This window comes from Macaca mulatta, chromosome 5, assembly GCF_049350105.2.
Source record: "Macaca mulatta isolate MMU2019108-1 chromosome 5, T2T-MMU8v2.0, whole genome shotgun sequence".
Lineage (NCBI taxonomy): Eukaryota > Metazoa > Chordata > Mammalia > Primates > Cercopithecidae > Macaca > Macaca mulatta.
Window position 1 is genome coordinate 46,403,806 of NC_133410.1, and position 21,030 is coordinate 46,424,835.

General features: G+C 34.4%; 1 protein-coding gene across 1 annotated transcript in view; it reads right to left on the reverse strand.

The window, feature by feature from the left end:
- Positions 1-21,030, reverse strand: part of GABRA4 (gamma-aminobutyric acid type A receptor subunit alpha4) — a 68,484-nt gene that overhangs the window by 26,952 nt on the left and 20,502 nt on the right. Inside the window, exons 7-8 of the mRNA XM_001101231.5 lie at positions 18,864-19,016; positions 12,474-12,733 (exon numbers count right to left, since the gene is read on the reverse strand). Of these exons, the coding sequence (XP_001101231.1) occupies positions 12,474-12,733; positions 18,864-19,016 (413 nt within the window). The remainder of the gene's footprint in view (positions 1-12,473; positions 12,734-18,863; positions 19,017-21,030) is intronic.

The following is a 21,030-nucleotide window of genomic DNA, read 5'->3' on the forward strand; positions in this document are numbered from 1 at the left end:
TTGATCTGACTCAGTGACCCCAGAAAGAACCATCCTTCCTCTAATCAGCTCTTCATATATCAGTCGTACTAAAGTAAGCACTTGTTAAAAAGTGCAAAGCGACCGGGCATGGTGACTCATGCCTGTAATCCCAGCACTCTGGGAGGCCGAGGCTGGTGGATCACCTGAGGTCAGGAGTTCGAGACCAGCCAGGCCAATGTGGTGAAACCCTGTCTCTACTAAAAATACAAAACAAATTAGCTGGGCGTTGTGAAGGGCATCTGTAATCCCAGTTACTTGGGAAGCTGAGGCAGGAGAATCGCTTGAACCCAGGAGGTGGAGGTTGCAGTCAGTCAAGATCGTGCCATTGCACTCCAGCCTGAGCAACAATAGTGAAACTCCGTCAAAAAAAAAAAAAAAAAAAAAAATCAGTGCAAAGCAAACTTGCATTAGTTACAAAGAATGGATGGGTTTGTACTAACACAGACATTTTTAATTAGATGTGAATTTAGATATAATCTTGCCTAACTTCATCATTTAACAGATGGAGAAATGGAAACCTAAGTATTAGGTTGTGCGATCAAAGCTACACTACACTGGAGAACTGAGAGTAGAGACAAAATCCCTTAATGCCTGCCTGCAGTTATTTCTAGGTGAGAGGCAGCACCATGAATCTGAAACCTTCCAGCTTTCTGATGCCAAACAGACAAGGCTCAAATCCAAGTCTACCATTTACTACACATATGATTTAGGCAACTTACCAAAATACCAAGGCTCAGTTTGCACAACCACAAGATTATGTGTATAACAACATAACAACACATGGCAGAATTTGTTATAAAGATTAGAGATAATTCATGTAAAGCAACTAGCACAGTATGTAGTACATAGTAGGTACTCAATAAATGATGATGGTGATGATGATGATGATGACATGCTGTTCTCTAAATTCTATACTAAATACATTTCACAGCTTCTTCATTTGCCATGCTATTTACAAACACAGAACACATGAAAATAAATGAACAAATATACTATTAATCTATATCATCTATATTTATACCACATACACACACATACACACCCTACTGTATTAAACTATGTTGCCTTACTCCCTCCTTGAACACCAGTTAATATATATAGCCTTCTTAATGCAGCACTAAATTTATGGCATTTCCTCTTAAGGAAAAGGAAAGAACCTAAATATTCAATTTTGATGCTAAAGTTGGCATTTTTCTTTCCATGTGACATTATTGCCAATAATTACCAAAATATGCAAAATATTGGTTCAATAAACTACTAAAATCTATTTATTCTTCCCTTTGTTATTTTGAATAGTGATACTTAATTTGTTACGTTTTTGCATTTCAAAGAGTAATTTGAAGCTCAACTCTGCTACAATTTATTATTACCCCTTCTACCTCTCCTTCACAGCATTTTGAAGGTTTGTCACTATTTACTTTAGATTGTTGAATGCCTATCCTCCCTACCACCCTCAAATCTATGAAAGAAAGAGCACAGTATTCCCAACATACTGACACTTGCTAGGTAGTTCATAAATATAACAGGTTCCCAGTATGTAATTGAATATAAAGGTCTGTATTTCAGGAGACAGGTTTAAGGTGACAGTAAAAATTTGACAGTAAGTTCACTCTACTATAAACATACTTGAATTCTAAAACTAATACTCAGACCACACTTTTATATAGTAAATACAGCCACTAACAAGATTAATAGCCTTTCTCTCTTATGAGGCTAAGTTCCTAGGTTTTGTCTTGAATCCTCAGTGCTTTGCAGGGTGACTGCATAATAGTTGCCTGGTAAACATTTGTTATCTGACTAGCTGAGATCTGCTCTAATGCTTAGCATATCATTTCTCTACATATGAAAAATAAACAAACTAACATAAAAAAACATGGCTGGAGATGAAACATAGTTCTAATATTTTGGGGACTGAAAACATAGAGTTTAGTAATTGTGCATTAAACAATCACTCATTGCCTAAAGAACATTACTAACAACAGAACATTCTGTACTTAAAAGAGGTATGAGTTTGAGGAGATACTTATTTAAATAAAATTTAAAGAATGTCACTAAACTCCTGTCATAAACACACCTAAATGTCAGATGAATTGTCAGTACTGCCTCACGTACTTTTTCAAACTACCATAAACAAAGTTTGAAAATGAAAGAAATAAGGACAAATGAATAAAATAAGGTTTGTTGCATGTTAGCTTCAAGTATTTAAAGAACAGCATTTTTAAGAGGAATTTTAAGAATGACTGAAGTGAAAATCTGACACTGACCTAGTTTATATACCCTTTAGGAATGGAATGAAGCTTGTATATTATGGTAGCCAACTACTCTTTCCTCACAATGCACAGCTGTATGCATAGATTTGCCGAGGCTCTTTGTTTTTCCTTTTTTTTTTTGTTCCGCAAAGTGTCCTTCTCAGTTCTCTATTGCTGCCCATTAGCCAAGTCCAACAGCTGAAAATGTGTCTCAGAATGCTAAGAATGAGTATTTGCTGTCCTAAATGGTCACAGAAACCCTGCTGTGGCTCACTATTTAACATCTATCTGCCTTATGCTCACATTTATTTCAGGTAAAAAAAAAAATTGCAATCAAAGACACATTTTTTGAAAACTGGGGACAAATATATTAGGTTTTAAAAGTACCATATTTCTTATTGTCAGATTTCTATGATTGGTTCATAACCAACCAATAAACAACTGTAATTTTTAAGCACTATGCTATGTGCTGTATGGGAAAATAAGTGTGCTGTATGAAGTCATAATTCATTTTATTAATGAGCTCGCCATATCACTAAATAAATACAGCAATCACATAGGAAACAATTTAAGCAAAATACCACAGGATATTACAAAGTGATAAATGAGATCATGCATATTTTATTTAAGATTCCTAAAGAAATAAAAAGTAATAATCACAGATACTATTTACTAGGCACTAAGTACTGTACTGGGTACTTTATGGAATTACACAACTTAATCCTTATTATAAGCCTTTCCAGTAGATAATATTATTACCCCCACTTTAAGGATCTGAATACTTAAGACCATATCCTCAAGATCCTAGAGCTTGGTCAGAATGAGCCCCAAAAAGAAAATAAGGCTACAGTTTGACTTTGAAGGATAAATACAAAAAATAATTATCATTAAGAGTACTTGAATTATTACTTACACATTCTTTTTTTACATAATCTTTTTCTTAAAGACTCTAAGCAGAGAAAATAGCTCTTTAATTTTGCAAATAGAGTTGTAAGAATCTATGGACTTTAAAATTGAAAAGTCCGGGAAGACTAGTTATGGTTAAAATGGAAATAAAGAGAAATAGAAGTTAGGTAGATTGGAAAGGAAATGCATACAGTAGAGAATTTTGCACTTGAACTTTGAAAAAAGAAAGTCGTTATTGTGGGAAAGGACAAGTTGTCCTGCTATGGAAGTCTCCACTTATCTAAACTTGAATTAATTTGCTTCTTCATTAAATGTGCTTCATCTCTCTTCCCTATCCTAGTGATTGATGCCACCACCATCTATCTCAGCCTCCATTTCCCTCACCCAATATATCCAATCAGTCGTTAAGTCTTGAGGCTTAAAAAGCATGAGGCTTTCTGTCTCAACCCTGCCACTTACTAGATAGGTGACCTTGGGAAGATTATTTGATCTTTAACGAGTAATTTACTCAACGGTAAAAACATGGATAAAAATAGAACATATTTTATAAGTTGCTAGAATTCAATTATACACTAAATATAAAAGTTTTTATTACTGGTACATAGAAAGCATTCAGAATATTAAGCTATTAATTATTTATAGAAATATGAACAAAATATTCTATATTGGGCTTATTATCTTCTGACTTCATATATACATGCATCATATGTATATGTATATATTTTTATATATCTATAATACATATAATTTAATGTCTACTCTTAATAGAGATATCAAAATTAAATATTAAATGCCATAGAATTGTATTTAAGAAGAAGAGTTCTGCATTCAGACAGAGCCAAATTAATTTCAATATTAGGTTTACCATTTTCTATCTGTGTTATATTGAATATATCACCTAAGAACTGCAAACCTCAGTCTCTTCATCTGTAAAATAGTTATTGTGAGCTTGAAATTGAGTAATACACGTAAAGCACATTATATAATACCTGATACAATTAATGTTAGCCATCTCATTATATCACTGATTTTTTCATAAGATACAGCATGCATATGTTAATGCATAATTTGTGACTGGACAAGAACTAAAGAATATATGATTGAAGCGATTTTTAAAAATATCATTTCATTAAGAAAGCTTTCTTTTTTGTTCTATAATTGCTTATTTTTCAAATTATTCTATTAATCCAAATCACTTGCATCCGTGAGACAGTAGGTAGTCTAAGAAGTAGTTAAGAATGTGAAAGGAAAGAACCTCAACTCAAACTAGAACAGGGGCAAATGCAGCGTCAAGGTAATAATGAGCAGAAATGGAACAGCTGGTTTGCCTTCTAAGACACCCAAAGACATACTCAAGCTACCCATAGCTGCTTTTAGATTCCGCCAATTGCCCTTTTCTCCTTGCTTCATGAATATTTCATGAACTATTCCATTTCCCAAAGAACCAAAATGATCACCATAAGCCTGTGCCAGGTTATCAACAACAGTCCACAGGTCCCATATAGTGCCAATGGATCAAACTACTAGCGAGTTACCCAAAGGGCTACTGAAATACCAAATGTCGTGTAGACTCTAAAGACAATTTAAAGTGAAGAGTTCAAACAAATTTTAAGCAAAGGCAGTATCATTTGAATAAGTAAATAGCTTTACCAGTTGGAACACATATTTGAATAAGCAAATTTCAGCTTCCTGATAGAAATCTCTACTGAAATTCAAAACTTGTAAGATTCTTAGAATAAATGTTTCTTTCTAGTTGTAACATTTTGCTCTTTTTTTTTTTTTTTTTTTTTGTTTTTTGTTTTTTGTTTTTTTTTGAGACGGAGTCTCGCTCTGCCGCCCAGGCTGGAGTGCAGTGGCCGGATCTCAGCTCACTGCAAGCTCCGCCTCCCGGGTTCACGCCATTCTCCTGCCTCAGCCTCCCGAGTAGTTGGGACTACAGGCGCCCGCCACCGCGCCCGGCTAGTTTTTTGTATTTTTTAGTAGAGACGGGGTTTCACCGTGTTAGCCAGGATGGTCTCGATCTCCTGACCTCGTGATCCGCCCGTCTCGGCCTCCCAAAGTGCTGGGATTACAGGCTTGAGCCACCGCGCCCGGCCACATTTTGCTCTTAACATACTTTTTCCTTCTTGATTTCTTTCTTCTTATTTCTCTTTCTCTCTCTGTCCTTTAATTTTAATGTGTTCTTAATCTTTAAAGTAGTACTTGATACTGAAGGCATTTGATGACAAGTGATACTGTAAAACCAGCTGCACTCTGGCAGGAATCTAGAATCAGGAGAATGGGTGGGCCAACCCATTAATCACTGTCTTTAGACCACAGATATTCTTCAAGTAAACCACTGTGGAGATCTAAGTCGTTACACATACATAGTCACACATTGTGGAAGATACGAAATATATAATGCATATTTTGACTAGATTTATTTTAAAGTCTTTCCCAATGCTTAAATGGTATAATCCTATGTTCTTCACAACCAAATTTGATCTTCTTGACCTTGGATGTGCCATTTACACATAGCATGTGGATCATGCTGAAAAAGGAGTTACTAAATCAGAATGAACTTAGCCAATGGAATGAGCTCAACCAACCATTTACTGTAATGGCAATTGCTGTAATCAGGAAGTATGTTTCAGGGAGCCCACGGAAGATTAACAGTTCTCTTCCCATCTTTGGAAATTCAGCAGAATAGTTTTATTGTGATTAAGTAGTACTTTGAAGTGTTTAGAATATTCCATGATAGCACTAGTACAATGAGTCTCATCACTTTGCAAAAAAGAAAAAAAAGAAAAGAAAACTATATCAATTCACTATAACACAAAAATTATATATATATACGTGTGTGTGTGTGTGTGTGTGTGTGTGTGTGTCTCCAAAACTGGAATACTTAGACCTACAGCAATCCCAGCATTGCGTAGTGTTAATAGCTATATGAGGCAGTCAATATATTTTATAATTTCAAATTTATTAGAAAATCACAAATTGAAATACTCTATTTTAAAACTTAAAGTTAACTACTAGTGATATACAAATATGACATAACTTCCAAAGTACATGAAGAAAGAAAGAATAAGGAAAATTTTAGTGATACAAATATAATAGGAAAATTAATATTAAGAATTATAAAAAGAAGTACTAAAATCAGACCAAATAGAATTTAAGGAAAAATCATCATATGAGAATAAACAATAAGTTTATTTTATTATTAGATGCCTGGAATGATATAGAAATAAAGCAGTAATGCGTCTTAACATGTTGCATATCACAACATTAAAATGTATAAAATAAAAATAATTAAAATGCAAAAAATTAACATGATCTCATAATATCAGTGGCAGAATTTTTCAAATATTTCTTGGTATTTTAAAAATCAAGATAATAAATATGTTAAACAGTCGAAATAATACTTTAAGTAAAATTGTTTTAATAATTAAAAATTAACTTTTTTCAATTTGGCATCAAGTATTTGTAAGTTTTTAGCATAGCTCGGAGCACAGTAAAAATATTTGTAACATTCAAATCGGTATAGGTAATATTTCTGTACATATGCAATACTACTAAAAATTATTGATGAAGTCTTTGAAAATCCCATTTGAAAATATTATCTCCAAATAATGCTTAGTTCACAGATAAAAGTAGCAACATAATTATAGAACATTTAGGAAATAATTATAATAATATTACATATTTAAAGGTATGAATTATGGCCAAAGCTGTTTGCAAAGGAAATCTTATTGCAATAAGAAAAATTTATTATTAAATAAAACACAGTGAAAATAAATTAATAAGAGGCGAAATCAAGGAGCTAGAAAAGGAGTAACAAAACTAACTTGCAGAAAGATGGAATTCAAATATAATCATGACTCAATAATTACAAAATAGAAACAATCTGATCTTTGACAAACCTGACAAAAACAAGAAATGGGGAAAGGATTCCCTATTTAATAAATGATGCTGGGAAAACTGGCTAGTCATAAGTAGAAAGCTGAAACTGGATCCCTTCCTTACGCCTTATACAAAAATTAATTCAAGATGGATTAGAGACTTAAATGTTAGATCTAAAACCATAAAAACCCTAGAAGAAAACTTAGGCAATACCATTCAGGACATAGGCATGGGCAAAGATTTCATGTCTAAAACACCAAAAGCAATGGCAACAAAAGCCAAAATTGACAAATAGGATCTAGTTAAACTAAAGAGCCTTTGCATAGCAAAAGAAACCACCATCAGAGTGAACAGGCAACCTACAGAATGGGAGAAAATTTTTGCAATCTACTTATCTGACAAAGGGCTAATATCCAGAACCTACAAAGAACTCAAACAAATTTACAAGAATAAAACAAACAACCCCATCAAAAAGTGAGTAAGGGATATGAACAGACATTTCTCAAAAGAAGACATTTATGCAGCCAACAGACACATGAAAAAATGCTCATCATCACTCACCATCAGAGAAACGCAAATCAAAACCACAATGAGATACCATCTCACACCAGTTAGAATGGCGATCATTAAAAAGTCAGGGAACAACAGGTGCTGGGGAGGATGTGGAGAAATAGGAACACTTTTACACTGTTGGTAGGACTGTAAACTAGTTCAACCATTGTGGAAAACGGTGTGGTGATTCCTCAAGGATCTAGAACTAGAAATATCATTTGAGCCAGCTATCCCATTACTGGGTATATACCCAAAGGATTATAAATCATGCTGATATAAAGACACATGCACACATATGTTTATTGTGGCATTATTCACAATAGCAAAGACTTGGAACCAACTCAATTGTCCATCAATGACAGACTGGATTAAGAAAATGTGGCACATATATACCATGGAATACTATGCAGCCATTAAAAAGGATGAGTTCATGTCCTTTGCAGGGACATGGATGCAGCTGGAAACCATCATTTTCAGCAAACTATCGCAAGAACACAAAACCAAACACTGCATGATCTCGCTTATAGGTGGGAATTGAACAATGAGAACACTTGGACACAGGAAGGGGAACATCACATATGCGGCCTATTGGGGTGGGGGGAGGGGGGAGGGATAGCATTAGGAGAGATACCTAATGTAAATGACGAGTTAATGGGTGCAGCATACCAACATGGCACGTGTATACATATGTAACAAACCTGCACGGTGTGCACATGTACCCTAGAACTTAAAGTATAATAATAATAAAAATAGAAAATAGAAACAACGAAATAAATAAATAAATTCAAGACTCCAGTTTTTGAAAGATTCCATAAAAAGAATCTTCTATCAAGGCTTCAATACAACAAGGCAAAGCAAAATAAAACAACAAGCATAGAGGGTACAAGTTTACCTATGGAGAATGGGAAAGAAAATAAAACTGCATACTCAATCAGTACTTTTTAAACTAATAAATAGTATGTAAAATTCATTCTGATGATTTTCAAAATCATGATGAAATTGATTCATTTAAAGGAAAATATAAACTATCTAGACTTACTTAGTGGAAAGATATTGTTTTTTCACCTGCACACATGCCACTCTTAAAGGGTCCAGTGCCCTGTAGGAGCAGAGCTATAAATTGCAGGACCCTGACCAGTTAATTCCCGCCAGGATGAACGCCTAACCTAATTTCTTCAGCTGGCATCTGAGAACGGAATCCCATCCTCCTCCCGCACTTCCTGTCCCCTTTAGTGCTTTACTATTATCATAGCCCTATCACCATCTAACACATCACCTGTTTTGTTATTTATGTTTTTTAATATTGTCTGCCTCCTCTCCCTTGCCCCACACAAGAAATGTAAGCTCCATCTGGCAGGATATTTGTTTTATGGTACACTATCTACTCACAGACTCTAAACAGGAAATCTGGCACAAAGTTGGCACTAAATGTATATTTGTTGAATGAGTAAATAGATCAATTAATGAATGAATAAGGGCCTGACCTGTGATCAATAGAGAATAAAGCTGATGATTTATACATGTGTTGATTTGGGTGTATGCAAACAAAGGGAGTCTTAGACTACTGTTTGTGGCAAACGCCATAGACTGTGTTTAAGTGACCACAGGCATTTGTCTGCTGGTTCAAAAAAGAAGCTGAGTAGAGCAATAGTGAGAGAGAAAGAGAGAGAACGAAACAGGGGACTAGCAGAGGAAGAAGAAGAGGAAAGAGAGTGAAAGGGGCGCTGCTTGTTTGCTTCTACATTTTTATGAAGATCTTACTATTTTTGTACAGTTGGACTCCATGAAGAAAAAGACACTTTTTAATTGTTTGTTTTTTTAAATCACAGACTCATAGATGTGTCAAATGTAAAATACAATAGCTCTTACTGGGCTTTCCACATCTTCTTAGATCTATCCCTTTAGGTCAAGAATTCCTAATTTTGAATGTACATTTACTACAACTATTTATCTTCTTGCTTATTGGTTTTGTTTTCTTTTTTAATACACAGGTACAGGCCCCACCCTGCCCCATGGGGTAGTTCTAATGTGTGGCCATGTTAAGAGCTGCTGCTTTAAAGACTCCACAAGAAAACTATTAGAAAAGATAAACAAATACAGTAAAGTTGCAGGATACAAAATTAATATACAAAAATCAGCAGCATTTTTGTATGTCAACAGTTAACAATCTGAAAAAGGTATAAAAAAGTATTCCTATTTACCATAGCCACACATAAAATTAAATACCTAGGAATTAACTTCACCAAAGAAATGAAAGATATCTATAATGAAAATTAGAAAACACTGATGAAAGAAATTGAAGAGGACACCAAAAAATTGAAAAATATTTTATGTTCATGGATTGGAAGAGTCAGTATTAATAAAATTTCCATACTACCAAAAGCAATCTACAGGTTCAGTGCAATCCCTATCAAAATACCAAAGATGTTCTTCACATAAATAGCAAAAACAATCCTAAAATGTATATGGAACCACAAAAGACCCAGAATAGCCAAAGCTATCCTAAGCACAAAGAATGAAACTGGAGGAATCACATTACCTGATTTCAAATTATACTACAAACCTATAATAATCAAAACAACATGGTACTGGAATAAAAACAGACACATAGATAAATGAAACAGAATAGAGAAACCAGAAACAAATCCACACACCTACAGCAAACCCATTTTCAACACAGGTGCCAAAAGTATACACTGGGAAAAAGACAGTCTCTTCAATAAATGGTGCTGGGAAAACTGTATATTCATATGCAGAAGAATGAAAATAGACCCCTATCTCTTGCCATATACAAAAATCAAATCAAAATGAATTAAGACCACCTCAAATCATTAAACTACTACAAGAAAACATTCAGGGAAATCTCTAGGATGTTGATCTGGGCAAAAATTTCTTGAGTGGTACCTTAGAAGCATAGGCAACCAAAACAACAATGGACAGAAGGGATCACATCAAGTTAAAAAGCTTCTGCACAGCGAAGTATACAATTAACAAAGTGAAGAGACAACTCAGATTGGAAGAAAATATTTGCAAACTACTCATCTGACAAAGGATTAAGAATCAGAATATATAAAGAGGTCAAACAACTGAATAGGAAAAAATCTGATAATCCAATCAAAAATGGGCAAAGATTTGAATAGATAATATGGCCTGGCTGTGTTCTCAGCCAAATCTCAACTTGAATTGTATCTCCCAGAATGCCCACCTGTTGTGGGAGAGACGCAGGGGGAAGTAATTGAATCATGGGGGACAGTCTTTCCTATGCTGTTCTTGTGATAGTGAATAAGTCTCACGAGATCTGATGGGTTTATCATGGGTTTCCAATTTTGCTTCTTCCTCATTTTTCTCTTACCATCACCATGTATGAAGTGCCTTCCACCTCCCACCATGATTCTGAGGCCTCCCCAGCCATGTGAGACTGTAAGTCCAATTAAATCTCTTTTTGTTCCCAGTTTTGGGTATGTCTTTATCAGCAGTGTGAAAATGGACTAATACAATAGACATTTCTCAAAATAAGTCATGGAAATTGTAAACAGGTATATGAAAAGGTACTGAACATCACTGATCATCAGAGAAATGCAAATCAAAACTACAATGATGCATCATTTCACCCCAGGTAAAATAGCTTATATCCAAAAGACAGGCAATAGCAAATGCTGGAGAGGATGTGGAGAAAAGGGAACATGTGTACACTGTTGGTAGGAAGATAAATTAGTACAACCACTATGGAGAACAGCTGAAGGGTCCTCAAAAAACTAAAAATAGAGCTACCACATGATTCAGCAATTCTACTACTGGGTGTATACCCAAAAGAAAGGAAATCAGTATATCAGAGAGATATCTGCACTCCTATGTTTGTTTCAGATCTGTCTACAATAGCTAAGATTTGGAAGCAACCTAAGTGTCTATAAACTGATAAATGAATAGAGAAAATGTGGTACATATATACAGTGAATGATTATTCAGCCATAAAAAATAATGAGATCCAGTCATTTGCTACAACATGGATGGAAATGGAGATCATTATGTTAAGTGAAATAACCCAGGCACAGAAAGATAAACCTTGCATGTTCTCACTTATTTGTGGGATCTAAAAATCAAAACAATTGAACTCATGAACATAGAGGGTAAAATGATGGTACTAGAGACTAGGAAGGGTAGTGGGAGTTTGGTGGGGGGAAGATAGGGATGATTAATGGGTACAAAGTAATAGAATGAATAAGACCTACTATTTGATAGCCCAACATGGCAACTACGGCCAATAATAACTTAATTGTACATTTTGAAATAACTTAAAGAATGTAATTGGACTGTTTGTAACTCAAAGAATAAATGCTTGAAGAAATGTCTATCCCATTTTCCATGATGCGGTTATTTCACATTGCATGCCTGTATCAAAGCATCTCAGGTACATCGTAAATATATGCATCTATTATGTAGTCACAAAAATTAAACATAAGCAAAATTTTTAAAGAAACAAACAAAAACTAACTGCTGCTTTGCTTTGCACCATGAACTCTATTAGAATGTTTTCTCAACTCACTTACAGATGTTCACAGGTTCCTCCTAATAGTATACATGAGATTTTGCCCTTTTCTGTAGAAAAATAAAACATGTAACTCCGAAAGAAACTTTCAAACAATTAGCTTCGCCTACATCTAGCTCTGTCACAGCTGTTTACTTTTTAAGCTTTTAATCACCAACATAAAGTTTAAGCTCATACAGTTACTTTTATATTTTTCTGGATTTTTAAGTGACTTACAAGTTGATATCAGGATTTTAAGTCCTCCGTTTGTTCTCCTGACAACATAAATTTGATCAGGAAGCTAAAATCTTAAACTAAAGGCGGATTAAGTCAAGTACCTGCAGAGGGGCTTCAGGATGCTTCTCTCTCTGCACTGGAGCAGCGGGAACTTCCTGAGGGGGCTTTGATGTCTTCCTTTTGGCTTTTTCCATTTGGATATTGGTGAAATAGTTGACAGCAGCAAACTCGATAAGGGCCGAAAATACAAAAGCAAAGCAGACAGCTATGAACCAATCCATGGCAGTAGCATAGGACACTTTGGGCAAAGAATGTCGTGCACTGATGCTTAGTGTGGTCATGGTGAGGACAGTTGTTATTCCTTCAAAGCAAAAGAGCAGAGAGACAAAACACCTTACCATAATTTATATTTAAAAAACCACTGCCACCAACAACAGAAACCTAGAAAATCAGGTGGGATAAGGTTAACAAAACTTACAATAACTCAAACAAAACCATCTTTGATGGAGAATTGGAATCTTAGTGGTTCAATAAAATTAGCACAGGATTTGGAGTGAGAGAAAGATATGGTTCTAATCCTAGTTTTTCTAACAATTGCTTAATAAGTCTTGCGTTGAATTTGGAAAATTCTTTGGTCTTTATTTGACACCTACCGATTGGGTTTTCTATAAAGGTTTAAAGTGTGTAAGGCACCTAGCGCACAGTGGGATGATACTGGAAACTATGCCAACACACCCACCGGACTCAACAGACACACACCTATCAGGAAGAGTAACTCATTGAAGCGCTGACTCTCAGCTAGGAATGGGAAGTGAGGAACACTGTCCTCCTAAATTGGAGCATCAGAATTTCTGGAGTCAAGCATGGACCACTGCTATTGAGAACCACTGCCAGAAAAGGCATAAATTATACATAGGTCTTCTTATCTTTAAACATTATCTATTGAATTAAAATACTAAATTTACTAGTTGTGCAGAAGCCTCATATATATAAAACAATAAAGTTATATTACTGGACGAATAGATTTCCAGAGCAATTTGGCATTATAAATATTGGACCTATACTACCCATCAGTTCACAGCTGGCTGGAAAATATTTGCAAAAAGAACAGAAGTACTTCTCCTCCATCAATAGTCTTCTGAAGCACCACATCCAGGAATGCTTTTTCCTTAGCTTGGAAAAAAAGTCAGTTTCCACTCTTAGTAGAAAAATTCTCCTTGCCACTGGTACTATAGAGTAATGCGTTATTTAAGAATGCTAATATTTGGGCACTTGTCCATTTCTGCATGTATATATGTCTGTCTAACCCATATTATACAGTTAAGTCTGGAAATTTTTGCGAGGATTTACTACATCCATTTAAACTGATTCTACATAATGACTAGGATAGCTCCTGAAGTTGACAAACAACATGTTTGGGGATGGGGATGATGATAATAATAGAACAATGATGTTGAAGGCATTTAAACTGCATATTCCAATACCAATCCCCAGCTGAAAGGCAAGTAATGCATGTTCAACCAAAGAGATAATGAGTCCAGTGCAATATTGAAGGAATAAAACATTTTGACTTGGGGAAAATAATAGGTCTCCTCAATTCAGAATTTTGTTGTATTCTGCCTACTACTATTCCTTAACTGATACATGTGTGTAACCCTCATTTCCACAGCTTTATTAACCATAGTCTTCTTGAGGGCAGACAAGTCTAAGGTTGCTTCAGGTTTATATTTCACATAGTGCTAGGCACAAGATAAATCCACGGAAATAAAAACTCATTCTTCCACTTCCTCACCAATCCATTTTCTCTGAAATCCAGTCTCTTCTAAATCTTCAATGCTTAGGACATGAAAAATTGGAGCAACTGTGCAGCACATGAGCTACACAGCATTTATAAAGATCTGAGACCCCACACAGAGAAAGAAACTTGAGAATTTGGTTGTATTCCCTTTTAAAAATATTTTGTGACATTGTTAGCATTCTTATTAGTCTAAAATAGATTATAAAATGAATTTATTCAAATATATAAATATCTAAATATCTATAAAAATGCTATATTGTGAATTTATTGGATTTTATTTCAGCAAGAGACCTTGGAACATTTAGGCCTTCATTTTGAATCTCAGAAAAGTGGCACCATTCCCATGTTGGCTGTGAGATATATGAATAAACAATAAAATAACTGAAAATTTTTAGCTACGTTTGATGATAGATTAAAATGTTTTTCTTGCTCATAACAATTTAAATTTAATGGAGTATTAAGAATTCAAAAAAGTTCTATAACTTTCTCAGATATGTAAGCAATATTTTTCCTCTAATGTCATAGAAACAATGCTAAAAGCAGTTAGAATAAAATATGAACAGTACAGTATAAATAATAATACTATTCAGTACTCAGAAAATTCTACAGAGACCATACTGTGATAACCAAAAAAGATACTCAAATTCAAATATAAGCAACTTAAGATTCCCTATGTCACTTTGAACTATTTTTTTTTTGTAATAGGACTATTTTTCTTGGTGATCAGAAGTAGTGGTCTTTATCTTCTCCTCTTATCATGTGAATGCCCTTACCAATGTCAAGCAAACAGAATACTAATGCAGTTATTGACCCATAAATTCAATAATTACTTTCCAATTGTTTAGGAGGATAGATCACCAAGTTCATGAGTTAAATGATGATGTGGACACCAACACACACACACACAAACACACATGCTGGATAGGTGGCTACCTTCCACTTATCTTGCATTATTTTCAATCAATTTGATTTTAAAGTTTGTAGAATAGCCCTCCAGATACTATGGTTCCTACTTTATGACACTGGCAAAACTGGGAAATTAGCTGGCACAAACATTCGGCTAAGTATTTAAATGTTGTCACCTCTTTCGACATTAAAATTTATCTCTCCTGGTGTTAAAATTTAAAGAAAGAACTGCCGTGACAAGGGTATGCTTATTATACTTGGTCTGAAGTGGAACATTTGATTAAATGAAAACCAGTGGAATAACAAACAGAAACCAACTCTTCAGAATAAGAATCCATGTTTCCTCTGCATCCAAGAAGACAATTCATCTGTCGTGTATGGCTTAGCCGGCACCTACCCTGAACACATTTAAAAGCGACATTTGAAAAAATATATCCAATTATTGATGCCATTCCCTGCATTTAGCATGCTGAATATGCACCATATTGGCTGGCCTAGAAGCTGAGTGAGGATGTGTAAGAGTAGGCAAAGACTGTACACAAGAGTGAATTTTTGGCTGGCCACTCCTAGAAAATGAAATAGCAATGATTAAGATATGCCAGCTGGCATTTACTTGTGTTTAATGTTTTACTATACTGGAATAATTAGAAAACTTAGAGGCATACAGCTTTGGAGATAGAAGGTCTTTGGAGAGATTTTTAGCACACTCTGCTCCTTTCATTACACTGATTTTTTTTTTTTTTGGTTTTGTTTTTGTACAGTCTCTAATGATGTCTCTGACCCAACAAATTATCTTCTTATGAGTGGAAAGGGAAATAAGAGTTAGGGAAGAAAAAAATTTGCCCAGAATTAATATTTACCTAAATCTCATATGCAAATAGATTTCTAATTTCCTCCTAAATACTTAAAACTTAACTTTCCTAAGAAAGTACCTTCATAGACCCTCAATGATAGTCTAATAGTTATCAATATGACACATCTTAGGTCTTTGAACACTTAATTACTGACATAATTTCTCTGCTCAACTAAAAACAATATCTTGGCACATGGGCACAAAAGATGGGCAAATTTCCAATTAAAAAAAAATAAAAAAACCAGCCACAAAGTATCTTTAGCACATATCCATATAATCTCACTCAGCAGCTCTGGAATTCTCCACAAGCCCCCACATCCCCACACCTCCTGTGAAGACAGAATGACTGAGTTGTCAAAGTTAGATAGAAATTGTCTTGGGTCCACCAATTACAATTTGACTTTACAGAAGTTTCTTAATATGTTTGAGTCATTTTCCTTATCTATAGAAAATAATGACTACTTTACTGAGTAATTATTAAGGTTAACAATATTTGGCAAATCTGTTTATCTTTGGTACTACTAGTATCCTTACTTCTTGCTACTTAGTTTTCTTAAAATGTCTTATTTGGATAGGAAATGTTGGGTGAGTACAGCTGTAATCAATACTAGTCTTCACCGCACCACTGGAAATTTCTATTATTTGGGGACAAGTGAGATGAACAGTAGCTATCAGGTTGTAATCAATCAAGAAATAAATAAAAGGTTATCAAGCCATCACAATAGTAATAATATATGGCAGGTAGTCACATTAATATATCAAGTAATGATTTTCAAATGAAGTAGATAGTAGCATGGAATGCCATACTAATAAATAACACTTAAATCATATTTTCTATGCATCTGCATTATTTCAAGTGCTTTTCTAAATCAACTCATTTAATCCTTAGAGCAGTCCTATGAGGTACATGCAATCATTCATCCTGTTCTAACACATGAGGAAGCAGGCAAAGGTAACTTACTGAAGGTCCACAGCTAATAAGTGATAGTCCCTGGGTAAGAAGCTAGGCTTTTTGCCTCCACATTCTGCACTTATGGCACCATCACCCCTTGATTACAGGCACCTATGATGGATCATTAATTGCTGTTCTATACGCTCTTCAGGATCATTTTTTCTTAAAAAACAATATGTATACAAGAGTTTTTTTATTTGTAAGATATAGTAGAAACTTCTGTGTTTTCTTTTTAATTTTTAATGAGGGTAGCTCCTGAAATGTTTATATTTTTTTTACAAGAAAAAGTTAACAGACTTCGGATGCTCAGCCTCAGTAGATACTTCTTGCCTAGTCAAAGTGCTTCAAAAGATGATGTGTGAAGACACAAAATTAGCTTGAGTGTTAAATGAGATAATGAACATCAAGAACTTAGCAGAGCATCCAATAGTACACACTAGAAAGTTATGCTTTCTTTAAAACACTTAAAAGTCAAGAAAACTAAATCAGAACAAAATCTATCTTCCTTAGATTGGAGAAGTATTGGAGTAAGTAATTAATATGAACCAAGTGGTCCAGACACCCTATATTGAGTACTATATATAATTTTTTAAATCCTCACTAGTCTATGAAGGTGAGATGTATTGTCACAATCTTATGAATGGAGAAAATAAGTGGCAGATTTGGGTTTAAACCTAGACTTGCTGACACCCACAGTTTAGATTTGTTGTTTTCTCTCTTCTGTTTTCAAATCTACATTTAAGAGCTAAATTTTATTCAACACTTTGAGTTGTGCAGTTATTCTTTAATTGAACCCTCACAACTCTTTAAGGTACCATTATACCTCCTCACTGCCTTCCTAAGATCACACCCTCCCTCCACCATTGCCCCCCGATATGAGTTTCTCTAGTATAATTCCAATACTTTTTTTTCTATTTTTGTAATGCATCCTCATACTCCAACACATTCTTAAAGAAACCTAAGATTAAAGGGAGGATAGCTATCTATAGAGTATTTCAGATCCATTGAAGACACTAAGACCCCCTAATCAACAGTTCTCGAAAAGGATGGGGAGGTAGGATGAAAAGTTCCCATTCTATTTAGTTCATTTGCACCAGCATCTCTTCAGCTATTGTGTGATAAGGGATATTATACCATGGCTGTGATCCTACTAGGTAGAAAAGCAAAGAGGAATTGGCACTCTTGTGAGGACTACACCACAATTCCAGAGCAATTCTGATCGTTTTTCTTCTTATTGTACTACTGAGTGCTTTTGTTACTCACAATGAACAGAGAAATAATAGAGAAAGACATTAAAATAAACATAATTATAACAAATTCTACTATTTAAAAGCATGACTGATATGTAGAATACAGTGTAATAAAAATTGTAAACTCATACGCTCTGAACTTTATATGGTTCAGAATACTATACAGTATATATGAAGCTACAATAAAAACAAAAAGTAAGAACAATGTTTAGAAAAAAAGAAGTATGTAAGTAGATGAGCTTATAAACTAAGCACATAATACCTCCCAATTCAATGCATTTAAACCATTTGCATTTTGGTCCACTTCATTAAAAGCTAAATTATTCTAAGGCTTTCATATTCATTCAGCCATGACTTTTATTTGTTTTATTTTAAGCTGCCAATGCATTTCATTTTAACACGCAGATATAATTTTAATTCAATTACACAGCATTCTACTAGGAGCCCAAGAATATCACTGAAAGTGAGATTATGTCCAGATTCACATTTGGTCTACACCTATCTGGTGCTCAACAAGGGAAATCTGATGCATGGCCCCAGAGGAAAGGAAGGATGCCTGAATCTCCCCAGGCTTTACTACTTTGTACTGGCTACATAAAAATGAAAGCCTATATGATTCCTTATTCAGGATAGCCTGATGTATTAGGGTTTAAGATTTTCTTAGAAATATCCCATGAATCACGAATAAAATGTAATGTGAACAGAAACACCCAAGAAATGAATTGCAATTACCAAATACAGTCCTAGCGGGAACTGATTCTTTATTTATCCAGAATGAAACTTGAGAAAGAATCACTGTCATAATGCATGGAATATAGGTCTGAATCATAAAATAACCCATCTTCCGTCTGAGGTGGAAGTAAACCGTCATAACAATATATTCACCTGCCAAGAAAACAGGAGGAAAATGTGTTATCGGTTCTGCAGGCAGTTAGTCAATGACTTCTTAAACATATTTCAGACTAACAAACAGTATTCTAAGGAAAGAAATTCTCTTTTGTGCATAGCTTCACAAACATCAATACGTATGTAGTTTCCTAACGAGGGAGAAAATGATATTGAACATTATTATACAGAAAAACACTTTGTTCCATGTAATGATTAAGCAATTTAACAAATTGGGCTAAAACTTTTTAAAATTTTCTGTAGTGCTTTCTATTTTGATGATCTAATATTGCTAAGGCAATTAGCTTTCATTTTCAGCATTTTTTAGAAACAACATTTAGACCTAACTTCTATGGAAAACCACCAGAAAAAAATAGAAATGCACACAGTTACACATACACAGCCACTGACACATACACACCCATTTATGAAAATACAAAGTTTAATTTTAGAAAAGAATAAAGATACATATTTTATTTATATATAAATATATATGTTTCATTCATATATAGATTTCATACACAATCACAAGCTTAGAGAGAGGCTACCTTAGTTTTAGGAAAGAGGTGAATTTCTAAATGTTCTTTATATGAAGAAAAATATAGACGTGTATAACAGACAGGCATATATGACACCCCTGAGTTCAAGCATGTTTTACTGGCATTTAGACAAAAACCTGATTTCTGGTAGCTGTTGATAAGTATTTTTACTGTTACATCTCAAAATAATATGTCAAAAAAGTTACCTAGGAAGCAGTGGCCTTATTCACAAACCGTGAGTCCAGCATTCAGAAACCTCACATCCTACCAGTTGTGTTCCATATCCCACTTGCAGACTGGAAAATAAATGCCCTTCCAAAAATGTATTTTCTTAGACAGATGAGAGGCAAAGTGCCCTCTTAGAAAGCTACTGTATTGTTTCATGACTGATGTGAAGAAGGTTTCCTCAAAATGAAAACAGTCATGACAGGTGTCATAAAGATAAAAGTAATGGAAATTTACTGTGACTTATACAAAGCAGTTTTAATAGTAGAGACAGTGGGCTAAATTCCTTTTTTAAAACAAAGGCTTACATATTAATTTTATTTATCCATAATAAATTTCCATTTTATCTTATTTATGTTTAATTTTTAACCAATTTTTGAGGTATGATTGACATACAAAAAGCTGTACATATTAATGTATACAACTTAATGAGTTTGGAAATAAGTATACACTCGTTAATCTATCACCACAATCTATGCCACAAACATATACATCACCCCCAAAAGTTCCCTCCTTCTTATTTATTACCTTCTCTGACAAGAACATTTGAGATCTACTCTTTCAGCAAATTTTTAAGTAGACAATACAGTACTGTTCACTATATGCACTCTGCTATACAGTAGATATCTAGAATTTATTCACCTTATATAACAGAAATACTATGGCCTTTGACTAATATCTCCCTGTTTCCTCCTCCCGGAGGCCGCTGACTACCACCATTCCTCTCACTGCTCTGAGTTTGACTATTTTAGCTTCATCATCCCTTCACAACACTGCTTTATCAATTTTTTCTTAAAACAGAAGCAAAAACTTCATTATCTCACATCTTTACTCCAGATCTTAAAACTACTCATTTTCTACTAATGCAATCTTAGCATTGTATCTCTCAGTCAACACCTTTTTAAGAACACAAACTCAGAAGTTAACACTTAGATTTGAAATTTGGTTTTGCCAGTTATTAGCTATACGACTTAGGCAAACACATTGTACTTAAACCTTTCTCATGTATAAAATAAATGTTATGGTGGTATCCACTTCATGGGATGGTTATGAGAAAAAATACATAGAAAGAATTTAGAAGGGCGCCCGTCACATGGTAATTGCTGAATAAAGTTTAGCTATCGCTATGGCCTAAATGTTTGTGGTCCTCAAAGTTCAAATGTTGAAACATAATAGCCAATGTAATGATAAGAGGTTGGCCTTGGGGTGATTAAACCATGATGATGGAGTATTTATGAATAGAATTAGTG